Source organism: Gymnodraco acuticeps, unplaced genomic scaffold (assembly GCF_902827175.1).
Source record: "Gymnodraco acuticeps unplaced genomic scaffold, fGymAcu1.1, whole genome shotgun sequence".
Lineage (NCBI taxonomy): Eukaryota > Metazoa > Chordata > Actinopteri > Perciformes > Bathydraconidae > Gymnodraco > Gymnodraco acuticeps.
In genome coordinates, this window is record NW_022990565.1 from 1,812,435 (window position 1) to 1,825,151 (window position 12,717).

Below are 12,717 nucleotides of genomic sequence, written 5' to 3' on the forward strand. Positions count from 1 at the left end.
AATTCAAATATGAGCTTATTTTTAGGATTTTCGGAGACTTTGCACACGTTTTCACAAACATTTTCACGCTAGGAGTATGGGAGTACATCCATTCGCTTCGCCTTGATCTGTAGATGTGATTTGATGTGTCGTGTGTCTCCCAACTCCTTTCCAAAGTTCAGATACTATATAAACATACTAAAAGGTAAATAAAACATTAAACATAATGACAAAATAACAACCTGAAATATATGTATTCTATCTACACATTTCGTAATTATCTAATCTAGTGGCCTTATAAAAGTGTTGGCTAAAGTAACGCAGAATATATATTTTTTAAAATTGTAAATAATTAGAAACATTATTTATGTGAACAAGTACATGGGACCCCACCATAGCACCCCACACATAACAAGCTGTCCCGAGTTCCTCCGGCTGCAGTTCCGCAGACGGCCGGTGTGTGGCAGCAGAGCGCTGGGAGCAAAGGGAGGTGAGTATATGACGGATATGACGGATGAGACGGAAATACACCCGAACATATCTGGTAGCCCGAACATATCTGGTACTGACACCGCCTTTTTTTTTTTTTTAAGCCGCTCCCTCCTCACTTTTGGCAGCACCCCCTGAGCAAAATGACTTCCCGCGGCTATGCGCTCAGACTGACAGTTGCCTGGCCGCAGCAGAGCTGCTGCTGCAGTCAGAGCAGAGAGGAGACAACCACACTCCCCCGCGTCGAGACTGCAAATGAATTGCGCATGCGCCAACTGCCAAGCCGTCCTGGTTTTGAGCGGGATTTAAATGTAAATGTTTCTTCACTCACTTTCACACTATAATAAAAGGTATGTTCTGCTTAAGACGGGGAAGCAACAAAGTAATTTTACCTTGCAGAATAGAGACATTTCTGATCTACTGTCGTCTGGATTTCACTCCGGTGGTTTCAAGTTTTGATCCTTGAAGGGTTGGGAACGTTTTTTGTACTCCCCTCTACCATGCTCTCTCCTACAGCCGCCATTACATGATATGCAAATTAGGCGATGACGTCATTTAGCGACTTCTGGCGACTTTTCGGACAGCCAATAGCTACTTTCCTTACTATGGAGTTGGCAACACTGCTAGCTGCCAGAGCATGTGAGAAAACGAGAAGCATGGCTGCAAGTGGGAGTGCAGCTGCCGCTGCGCCTCGGCTTGTTGACAAAAAAGACGCCAGAAGCGACATTTGGAAGTATTTGAGCTATATCTCTGACAGTGATGGCAAGCCTACGGACACCACGAGGCCTGTCTGTGAGAAATGTTTTAGATCCCTGCAAACCAAGGGAGCCAACACATCAGACTTGGCTAAGCACCCGCCGACCGGAATCCAGAGCTGTTTAAAGAATTTAAAGACAGACAGGTTAGCGAATGTGATAGATAACATAATTACATCATGCTCAAGCCCATGCCCTCAAATCTAAGTCAAACAAGTGTAATTTATTTTGTGACAAACGAACGTTTTCGTAGTTTGACGAGGCAATTAATGGCAATGATAACTGTCTAATATGGCTATCTTTTTAGCTAACTTACCAATGTGGCTAACATCTGCAATATACATTTTATCAATAATTATTTATATTACTGTACTATTACATGTTAATAAAATATAAAAAAAATTATATTTTATAAAACAAAAAAGTTGTTTGAGATGATGCTTAATTTTATTTAATACGAATTCTTGTCATTTATTTTGTTTAATGTTCTCATTGTTTAAAAGTTTGTGTTATGGTTATGGTTCTGGTGTGAAATAAAGCACAATAATTACATTTAAGACTGTTTCCCTTTTTTTTAGAAAAGTATCGGAATTGCAATTCTTGACTTGGTATCGGTATCGAAACCAAAATGTTGGTATCGTGACAACACTACTACACATAGTAAACAAGTCTCTTCAATCAGGTGTATTTCCACAGGCCCTGAAAACTGCAATAATTAAACCGCTCCTAAAAAAGCATAACCTAGACGCAACCATAATGAATAATTACAGGCCAATATCAAACCTTTTTAAGCAAATTGATTGAAAAAGCAGTTTTTCAACAGTTGAGTAATTTCATGTTTTTAACTGACTGTTTTGATGTGTTTCAGTCGGGCTTTAGACCAAACCACAGCACTGAGACTTCTCTTGTTAAGGTCTTAAATGACATCCATTTGAACACAGACAGTGGCAGAATATCAGTGTTAGTATTATTAGATCTCAGCGCTGCCTTTGATACTGTTGACCACAACATATTGCTAGACCGTCTTGAAAACTGGGTGGGAGTTTCAGCAACAGCTCTAAACTGGTTTAGCTCCTACTTGAAGGACAGAACAAACTTTGTCTCAATAGGCAATTACAAATCAACCCTGATAAATATGTCATGCAGGGTTCCTCAAGGCTCCATCTTAGGACCTTTGCCTTTTTAATATTGATATGCTACCTCTGGCTGAAATTATTAAAAAGAGCGATCTAAGCTATCACATCTATGCAGACGACACCCAGATTTATTTTAAAATTACACCGAGAGACTATTCTCCGATTAGAACACTGAGCAAGTGCATTGAGCACATCACTGACTGGATGACTCAGAACTTTCTCCAATTGAACAAACAAAAAACTGAGATCATTGTTTTTGGAGCAAAGAAGGACCGATTAAAAGTAATCACAGAGCTTCAGTCAGCAGACTACAAAGTAACTCACAAAGCAAGAAATCTGGGTGTAGTGATGGACTCAGACCTGAATTTTAACAGTCACATTACAACAGTTATTAGGTCTGCATACTACCACCTGAAGAATATATCAAGGATTAAAAAACTAATGTCGCAACAGGATTCAGAAAAACTTGTCCATGCTTTTGTTTTCAGTAGACTCGACTACTGCAATAGTGTATTCACAGGGCTCACTAAAAATCTATCAGAAAGCTGCAGCTGATTCAGAACGCTGCTGCTCGAGTCCTCACTGACACTAGAAAAGTGGATCACATCACTCTGGTTCTGAGATCATTACACTGGCTTCCAGTCTGCCAAATAATTGATTTTAAAGTACTACTGTTAGTTTTTAAATCACTAAATGGCTTAGGACCGAGGTACTGTATATAGACGACCTATTCCATCACTATGAAGCATCCAGGAGTCTCAGGTCTTCTGGGTCGGGTCTGCTCTCTGTTCCGAGAATAACCACTAAACATGGAAAAGCAGCTTTTAGTTATTATGCCCCAACAATTTGGAACAAACTGCCCAAATCATGCACGTCCGACCACTGAAACACTTCCTATATTTAAATCCCGACTAAAAACGCACCTATTTGCTGCTGCTTTTAATTGAGCTGCCCATCCTCACACTACAGTATGCCTTTTTAGTCATGTATTCTGTACCTGCTGTTTATTTATTTATTTATTTTATTACCTTTGCTTATTATGCCTGTTTTTAATTGCCTTTTTAATAATGTATTTATGCTGTATTGGTTCTTAAACGTATTTTGCTTTTAATCTGTAAAGCACCTTGAATAGCCACGTGCTGAAAAGTGCTATATAAATTGCCTTGCCTTTCCTCGCCTTGCCTCGCCTCGCTTTGCCTAGCTTCAATGCCCACAAAGTTAGCCAGAATTAGCAAGAACCTTCAAACAAATCAACAAAGTCTAAAATACACACTTCTCTCTCACAACGAACCACGGTGATGTAATACGGATTATATATAACATGGGTTGATAGTTTTATAGTGCTTTGTATATTGTAATTACCTTAAAAAGGGAAATAGTGAGTGAGAGAAGTGAAGACATAAAACCACGCAGCTCCCGCCTTCAGTCGTCTGAATCGAGCGAGGAAGCACGCAGTGATCCCTCCCACCGGAACCCCAAGGCATTAGCAACAGATCAACACACAATCAACCCATACAGCAGGATACATCTATCACTCAGAATTGACTATTCTTGTCTGTCACATATGCAAGGCGTAGGATTTATTTATACAGTGACAGTGAATTTAGATATGCGGGCCAACATAATAGTGAGGTAAAAAAATGTAAGCAACTGATGTAAGAAAGAAAATTTTTTTATACAACCCTTTTACGGTGGCCCTGAAGAGAGTGCCACAGTGACGCGTCCTAAAACCCGGAAGTAAGCTGCGCATGGGTTCCTTCGACAAAAAAGCAATGCAATTTCTCCATAAGATAAATGGAGAAATTGGTCTGTGGTTGACATACATTTAAGAGACGGATCACGTGTTGTTCAGTCGGATAATCTCGATAAATCTATCGATCATAAATCTATCGGTTAGATTTATGATTCGAAAATTATAAAAGTAGGGTAGACATGTGGAGATTATCCGACTGAACAAAACGTGATCCGACACCTCGTTGTCTGATGCTTCCGGGGCCGGCTTCCAAGAGGGTCCACAGCACAGGTCCGTGCGGCAGGACTTCCCGGCGGTGATGACTATGGCGGCGGAGCGTGCAGGCTTGCCGCTCCCCCCACCGTTGCCACCGAGGCCGGTGAGCCGCCTCTGTCAGGGCTTCTACGGCCGGCCCGGCCAGCGCAGCCGGCCTTCGTTTCGCCCCCCCCCTGCCAGATATCTGGCAGTGTGTGGAGGCGACGTGGCGACAGCCACTGAGAATGAAGGCTTCGGTGGCAACATGGGCGGAACGGTTCACCAGACAGTACCACAGCTTTATCGCTGGGCCCCGCAGCTGATTGCACATCCACTAACGCAGTGTTATGGGTAATGGAAGCACAGCTGTGTATTAACGGAGTGGATGGACAGGACGCTGAGACTGGGTTATTCACTCCAGTTTTGCAGCATCCCTCCTCCGTTCACAGGAAATAAAAGAGGCGAATCTATCATCCCAAGGGAAGATAGGTTCCCTCTCGGCAGAGATTCAGGCCCTGTTGCAAAAACAGGCAGTGTCTGTTTTACGCTCTCAAGACAGAGAGGAAGGGCACTATTCCCTGTACTTCCTGGTTCCCAAGAAGACAGGAGAATTCAGGCCCATTCTGGATCTTCACAGCCTGAATCTCCACATTGCACGCAGAAAATTCCATATGTTAATGTTAAGAATGTCACGAGGCTCAGGACCCAAATGCACAACACCAGAAACAGATTAGAATTAACAAGGTCTTTTAATTAAGGTCAAATACAAAACGCTCACTTGGAGGATCAAAAACTCTAAACCAAAAAACATCTACATGACTATCAAAAATATACTTCACACGATCAAGGGATGACTGGCAGGCTTGACGAGACAAGACGAACTGACACAAGACAAAGGGAGACGCAGACTATATATACACACTAGGTAAGGGGACACAGGTGGCAACAATTAAGGGAGGGGCTGACAATCACACTGGTGGGAAAAACACACCAGGGCAGGAATGCTCTGAAACGAGAGGGAAAGGTTACTACAAAATAAAACAGGAAATCACAAGACAAGGCAAAAGACAAAAGGACTGAACTAAATAAATTAACTTAACACAACTGTCTAGACACCACAGTACCCCCTCCTTTACGGACGGCCCAGCGAGTTCAGGATGGCTTTTGTAAAAATCCTTTATCAGGTTCTGGTCCACGATGAAGCTAGACGGGATCCATTCCCGCTCTTCCGGTCCATAACCCTCCCAGTCCACTAAAAACTGCTGACCCCTTCCTCGTTTTCTGACCTTCAGCAGACGCTTGACAGTGTAGACCAGACCTCCATCAATGAGCCTGGGAGGAGGGGGGGGCTTGGAAGCGGGAACCATTTTGCTTTCCTTGACCGGCTTGAGTTTGCTTACGTGGAATGTTGGATGGACTCTGAGTGATCTAGGCAGGCGCAAACGAACAGACACAGGGTTAATACACTTTTCCACAGTGAATGGGCCTACAAATATTGGTGCCAGCTTCCTAGAGACTACGTTCAGGGGCAAGTCTCTGGTGGATAGCCACACTTTCTGACCCGGTCTGTACACAGGTGCAGGACGGCGATGCCGATCAGCCGCTTTTTTCATGCGGGCCGAAGTCCTAAGGAGGACCCGACGTGCTGAAGCCCAAATGCCATGACAGCGCCTGACCAGTGCGTGTGCCGAGGGAACCATGACTTCTTTCTCTGTCTCTGAGAACATGGGAGGTTGGTAACCGTAGACGCACTGGAACGGGGTCAATCCGGTGGCAGAGGTAGGCAATGAGTTGTGGGCGTATTCTACCCACGTGAGGTGTTTTACTCCAAGAAGCTGGGTTTTGGGACACCAGGCACCGGAGGCAGGTTCCAGTTCTTGATTCAGTCCTCTCTCCGTTTGTCCATTTGATTGGGGATGGTAACCGGAAGAGAGGCTGACAGAGGCCCCGATGAGGCTGCAAAACTCCCTCCAGAAACGGGAGACAAACTGAGGACCCCGGTCTGACACGATGTCCTTGGGAAAACCGTGGAGACGACAAACATGGTGCAACAACACTTCAGCCGTTTCTTTGGCCGATGGCAGTTTAGGCAAAGCAATAAAATGTGTCATTTTAGAGAATCTATCCACCACCGTGAGGACGGTGGTGTTACCTTTGGATTCTGGCAGTCCGGTGACAAAATCCACTGAGATGTCGGACCAGGGCCGACTGGGGATAGGCAGCGGCCTGAGCAGACCCATCTGGGGCCTGGAAGAGGTCTTATTTCTGGCGCAGATGGTGCAGGCGGCCACATACTCCTTGACATCCTTCTCCATAGATGTCCACCAGAACCGTTGCTTGATGACGTACATGTTTTTTTTTACCCCAGGATGGCAGGTGAGCAGCGAGGTGTGAGCCCATTGAATGACCTTAGGACGCACAGTTTGAGGAACAAACAACCTATTTGGGGGGCAACCCCTAGGTGTCGGGCTCTCACCGTTAGCTCGTTTCACCTCTGTTTCTATTGGCCAAGTTACCGCTCCAACCACACAGTTTAGTGGAAGGATGAGCTTTGGTTCCTTTGCCGAGGGTTCAGGATCAAAAACACGAGAGAGTGCATCTGGCTTGACATTTTGTGAACCGGGTCTAAATGACAAGGAAAAGTTAAAACGAGTGAAGAACAAAGCCCATCTTGCCTGACGTGAGTTCAGTCTCTTAGCTTTTCGGATGTACTCAAGATTTTTATGATCCGTCCAGACTATGAATGGTTGCTCTGACCCCTCCAGAAAGTGTCTCCATTCCTCAAGCGCTGTTTTGACTGCCAAAAGTTCTCTGTTGCCTACATTATAGTTGCGTTCAGCAGGTGTTAACTTACGTGACAGAAAAGCACATGGGTGAAGTTTGCTGTCCTTGGCTGAACGTTGTGACAACACAGCCCCAACTCCATCATTGGAAGCATCCACCTCCACCACAAACTGCCGTAGTGAATCAGGAGTGATGAGAACAGGAGCAGAGGTAAACCGTCTTTTCAATTCCTGGAAAGCTTTGTCGGCCTGTAGAGTCCACAAAAACTGAACATGGGTTGAGGTGAGTGAGTGGAGAGGTGCAGCTATGGAGCTAAAATGTCTTATGAAACGTCTGTAGAAGTTAGCAAAACCGAGAAATTGCTGTACCTTCTTCCTGTTGGTGGGTGTGGGCCAATTTGCGACAGCACTGACCTTGCTTGGATCCATCTTGACCTGGTCCGGAGCAATGATGAAGCCCAGGAATGAGACAGTGGTCTTGTGAAATTCACATGTCTCCGCCTTCACGAATAGTTGGTTTTCCAGAAGGCCTTGGAGGACCTGGCGGACATGCTGAACATGGGACTCTTCATCAGGAGAGAATATCAATATATCATCCAGATAGACAAACACAAAATGATTCAAATATTGTCTGAGCACGTCATTCACAAGAGCCTGAAATACAGCAGGAGCATTAGTTAGCCCAAATGGCATTACTAAGTATTCATAGTGGCCACTGGGGGTATTGAATCCAGTCTTCCATTCGTCCCCCTCCCTTATCACCAAGTGATAGGCATTCCTCAAGTCAAGTTTAGTGAAGATCTTAGCTCCTTTTAACAGTTCAAAAGCAGTGGAAATGAGGGGGAGAGGGTACCTGTTTTTTACCGTTATATCATTCAGGGGAGAGTAGTCTATGCAGGGTCGGAGGGATCCGTCTTTTTTACCCACGAAGAAAAATCCGGCGCCAGCAGGAGATGACGATGGACGAATGAGGCCCGCCTTCAGAGATGAGTCAATGTAATCCGTCATAGATTGTCTTTCAGGACCAGAAATTGAGTATAGACGTCCCTTGGGAATGGGGGCACCCGGTAGTAAGTAAATTGCACAGTCATAAGGTCGATGAGGAGGCAACGTAGAGGCCCGAGTCTTACTGAAAACCTCCCTCAGGTTGTGGTAACAGGAGGGAACATTGGGCAGGTCTGGTAAGTCAGAGGCATGGTCATGAGTTACTTCCTTCGTCTCCACCTCACTACCTGAAGTAACCCTTCCTACAGACAGCCCTTCAACTTCTCCTGGTGAAACCAAACATGTATGATTACATTCTCTTCCCCAACCCTTCACCCTACCAGAACGCCAGTCAATGTGAGGGTTATGTCTTTTCAACCATGGGAAGCCTAAAATCATAGGGTGTTGTGAGGAGTCGAATAAATGGAATGTCATGAATTCTGTGTGGTTGTGATTTATGATAACCTGGACGGGTTCTGTGTGGTGAGTGACTTGAAACAATAATCTTCCATCAAGGGCACTGGCATTTAAAGGTTGAGCTAAGGGCATGGTGACAATGTTCAAGCTTTTGGCAAAATTCCAGTCCATAAAACTTTCGTCTGCTCCTGAATCAATGAGAACATTCTGTGTTAAGGTCTGCTTACCTAATTTTACTTGGATAGGAGTCAGCGTACGAGGAGAGTAGTCAGAAGTTAGTCGGCTCACCAGCGCCCTCCTCTTGCCTTGGGAGCCCCGTCTTTTAGTGAGCAAGCGGCCATCAGGTGTCCACGATGCCCGCAGTAGAAACACAGGCCCTGGCGGAGGCGCCGTTCCCGCTCCTCCAGTGAAAGTCTTGCTCGGCCAAGTTGCATGGGTTCCTCTGATGTGGTGGATGGCGTTGTCAAAGGAGGCTTGATCCAGACCCCTGGAAACGAATCCTCCCTCATCCGGATGCCACGAGGAGGCCCCCTGGAGCTTGGTGAACGAACTGCAGGATGTTCTCTTTCTTTTTGTCTATCCCAGAGCCTATTATCTATTCGTATAGCCAGAGCAATCACAGAGTCTAAATCTTCTGGAAGATCTAATGGGACTAAGTGATCTTTGACAAGGCCTGAAAGTCCATTTACAAAGGCGTCCAGCAAGGCCAGATCATTCCAGCCACTGTCTGCTGCTATTGTCCTAAACTCTATGGCATAATCAGACACTCTTTGATTTCTTTGCTTGAGTTGAACTAGAGCTTTAGCCGCTTCTCTCCCTGGCGCTGTACGATCAAAAATCTTTTTAAGGGAATCAGTAACAGTCCGAGTGATCTGCAAAGGGGAGAGTCTCTAGCCCATTCTGCTGTAGCCCACGCTGCTGCTCTACCAGTCAAGTGTGTTATCATGAAAGCTATTCTAGACTGGTCTGTTGGAAAAGCAGAAGGCTGATGTTGATAATGCAGGTCGCATTGGACTAAAAAAGGACGACAGTCACCTGAGTCACCGGAGAATTTCTCTGGAGATGCGAGACGAGAGCATGAAGAAGAAGTAGGTCCTTGGATCACAGCCTCAGGCAGGGGTGCAGCCGCGGAAACAGTTTGAGATCCAGCTTCCAGGTGGGCAAGGACACGAACAAGCTGATCTGCCAGGTGGTTTACTTGGCTGTTCACAGATGTTTGGAAGCTTTCTTGACGACCACTCAATTCTCTCACTCCCTGGTCAATTGATTTCAGCTGATCGTCATGCTGAGACAAAAGCGTGCCTTGTGAGCGCAGAGCTGCTCTGAACCTGTCTGGGTCGGCTGGGTCCATTCTTTGGTCAGTTCGTACTGTTAAGAATGTCACGAGGCTCAGGACCCAAATGCACAACACCAGAAACAGATTAGAATTAACAAGGTCTTTTAATTAAGGTCAAATACAAAACGCTCACTTGGAGGATCAAAAACTCTAAACCAAAAAACATCTACATGACTATCAAAAATATACTTCACACGATCAAGGGATGACTGGCAGGCTTGACGAGACAAGACGAACTGACACAAGACAAAGGGAGACGCAGACTATATATACACACTAGGTAAGGGGACACAGGTGGCAACAATTAAGGGAGGGGCTGACAATCACACTGGTGGGAAAAACACACCAGGGCAGGAATGCTCTGAAACGAGAGGGAAAGGTTACTACAAAATAAAACAGGAAATCACAAGACAAGGCAAAAGACAAAAGGACTGAACTAAATAAATTAACTTAACACAACTGTCTAGACACCACAGTTAACTGTAAAACCAACACATTCTCACTCCCAACTCGGCCTATGTTGACGTTATGTCAGGTCCCTGTCGTCACTTTCCAACGCAAGGGGAGGTCCTTTAGCGTTGAGTTTCAACTATCAGGGAGTCCCATTGACTTGCATAGAGCTCCCTGAACGTTGTTAATAGACAAGTTGGGATCGTAGCGAAATGCTCGCCGCAGATCCACTCTCACAGCGTTTATCAACCTTTTCTAACTCAATATCAAGCCACACTTACTGTGTTTACTTCTTTATTTTAATTGAATAATGTCGGACTTTTGTTGCCGTCAGTTAGGGGGAGTGTAGGGGCTCAGAAAACTGAAATCTGTATTGTTTCATCGTTTATTCCTTCTAATTTTGTATTCTTTTCTAAACCACACACTGTTATTTACTCAACAATAAGACACAATTATCCTTGTGTTTATTTATTTGTTTGATTGTATAATGTCAGACTTTTGGAGTCCGTCAGGACCGAGGGTCGGAGCAGCTCATAGTAGTTGCTCAAACCCCGTGATTAGTCCTCAAGCTCGGTGTCCGGACTCGGTGAGTCCGGACGGACTCCAAAAGTCCGACATTATACAATCAAACAAATAAATAAACACAAGGATAATTGTGTATTATTGTTGAGTAAATAACAGTGTGTGGTTTAGAAAATAATACAAAGTTGGAAAAAACGATGAAACAATACAGATTTCAGTTTTCTGATCCCCTACTCTCCCCCTAACTGACAGCAACAAAAGTCCGACATTATTCAATTAAAATAAAGAAGTAAACACAGTAAGTGTGGCTTGATATTGAGTTAGAAACAGGTTGATAAACGCTGTGAGGAGACGAGCGCGCAGTGCCTGTTCACTGTGTTTACCTTCAGAATCATTAGAAGGCTAAAGAGCGGTGTAGCTGATGTGTTTTAACCACACACACTTCTACACACACACACACACACACACACACACACACACACACACACACACACACACACACACACACACACACACACACACACACACACACACACACACACACACACACACACAACACGATTTAAACGCAGACTTTTGTTCCTCCATGTTTCGTTGTTATTGTTTCATTGAGCGTCCCGCGAATTTTTTTCAAACGCTCCCTTTTTTGGTCCATCTGCGGCGGTAATAGGTTGTGTGCGCTGTGATGATTCGGCTGTACCAATAATTTCAATAAGTAATCCGAAATGTATTCACTTCAGGTTTACGAAAGTAACTGTAATCAGATTACTCGTTTTTCAAATGTAACGCGAGCTGAATACAGTTAGGCCTACTTTTGATTTTTGTATTCTGATTACTAACGCCGTTACATGTATTCCGTTACAACCGGTTACAACCCAACCCTGCGCTTCAGCCACTGCGCGACCGTGGCATGGGGGTGTTCTTTTATCCAGACGACCTCATATGGACAGGTCCAGGGAATGGGCAATGTTTCACACAGCCCAAATGATGAGGGATTTGGTGGCAGGTTAGCCTTCAGTCAGCCGCCTATGTCGCGGTTTTTGCAGGGGGGTCAGGAGGCAGCGCCCAGTAGTTCCACAATAACTAAATATGTAGGCTAGTACATGTTCTAGACATTATTTGTAATAATCACAAAACACATGTACTACCCAATGGCATTGTGAGGCTGAACAAACGGACCTTTTGACTATCTAAATGTAGTCTTTAAAAAAACAAAAACATTTAGGCCTACTGACTTTTTTAGGATAGCTTAAAGTAATGTTGTAAAATTACAACAGCGGGTGAGTATTTGTTGTTGGAGTGTATTGTTGATGTTTTTAATGTCCACCAGGTGTCACGGTTGTCACATTTTTGGCAGCAAACTTTTCAGGACTACTGAAGGAGAGGAGGGGTCACTGGCACTGAGTGAAGAAATGTGCCTCCCGGATTTGTTGTCATACACACACCGACTGTCTTTACTAATGGACTATGTCTAGGTCTCATACTGAAACCACCTTTATTTAAGTCCTCCTTTCACGTCCAGCTAGTGTAATTCAGAAGTAGCGTATAGTTGTGTGTGAGTGTGTGGTTACAGGCATGGAGGATGCACACAGTTACAGTTAGGTAAGCAGGGTGTCGACAGGTGAAGAAAACGGGGCTACACCTTCACGGTATTTTACCTCTTCCTGCGGATAAACCTCCCCTGCCCTCCGGGTTCACTTCTCTGCTTTACCCGCTTCTCCTGTTTTCATCACCGGACTCCTCTTCGGGGTTTACCTCGGTAGCAGAAATGTCGGAGGAAAAAACGGATATTTCCAACGAACTGTTCGGTAAGATAACGTTTGTTGTTTGTCGATCAAGTATTGTAACTTGAGCTGACTAAGTCTTTGTTGTTGCCTAA

At 44.7% G+C, this 12,717-nt stretch overlaps 1 protein-coding gene across 1 annotated transcript in view; it reads left to right on the forward strand.

Annotated features, from left to right (window-relative positions):
* The first annotated feature begins 12,264 nt into the window (after window positions 1-12,264).
* LOC117553713 (F-actin-uncapping protein LRRC16A-like) overlaps window positions 12,265-12,717 on the forward strand; it is a 65,925-nt gene continuing 65,472 nt past the window's right edge. The window contains 1 exon segment of the mRNA XM_034227759.1: window positions 12,265-12,646. Within this exon segment, the coding sequence (XP_034083650.1) occupies window positions 12,607-12,646 (40 nt within the window). The 5' untranslated portion in view covers window positions 12,265-12,606.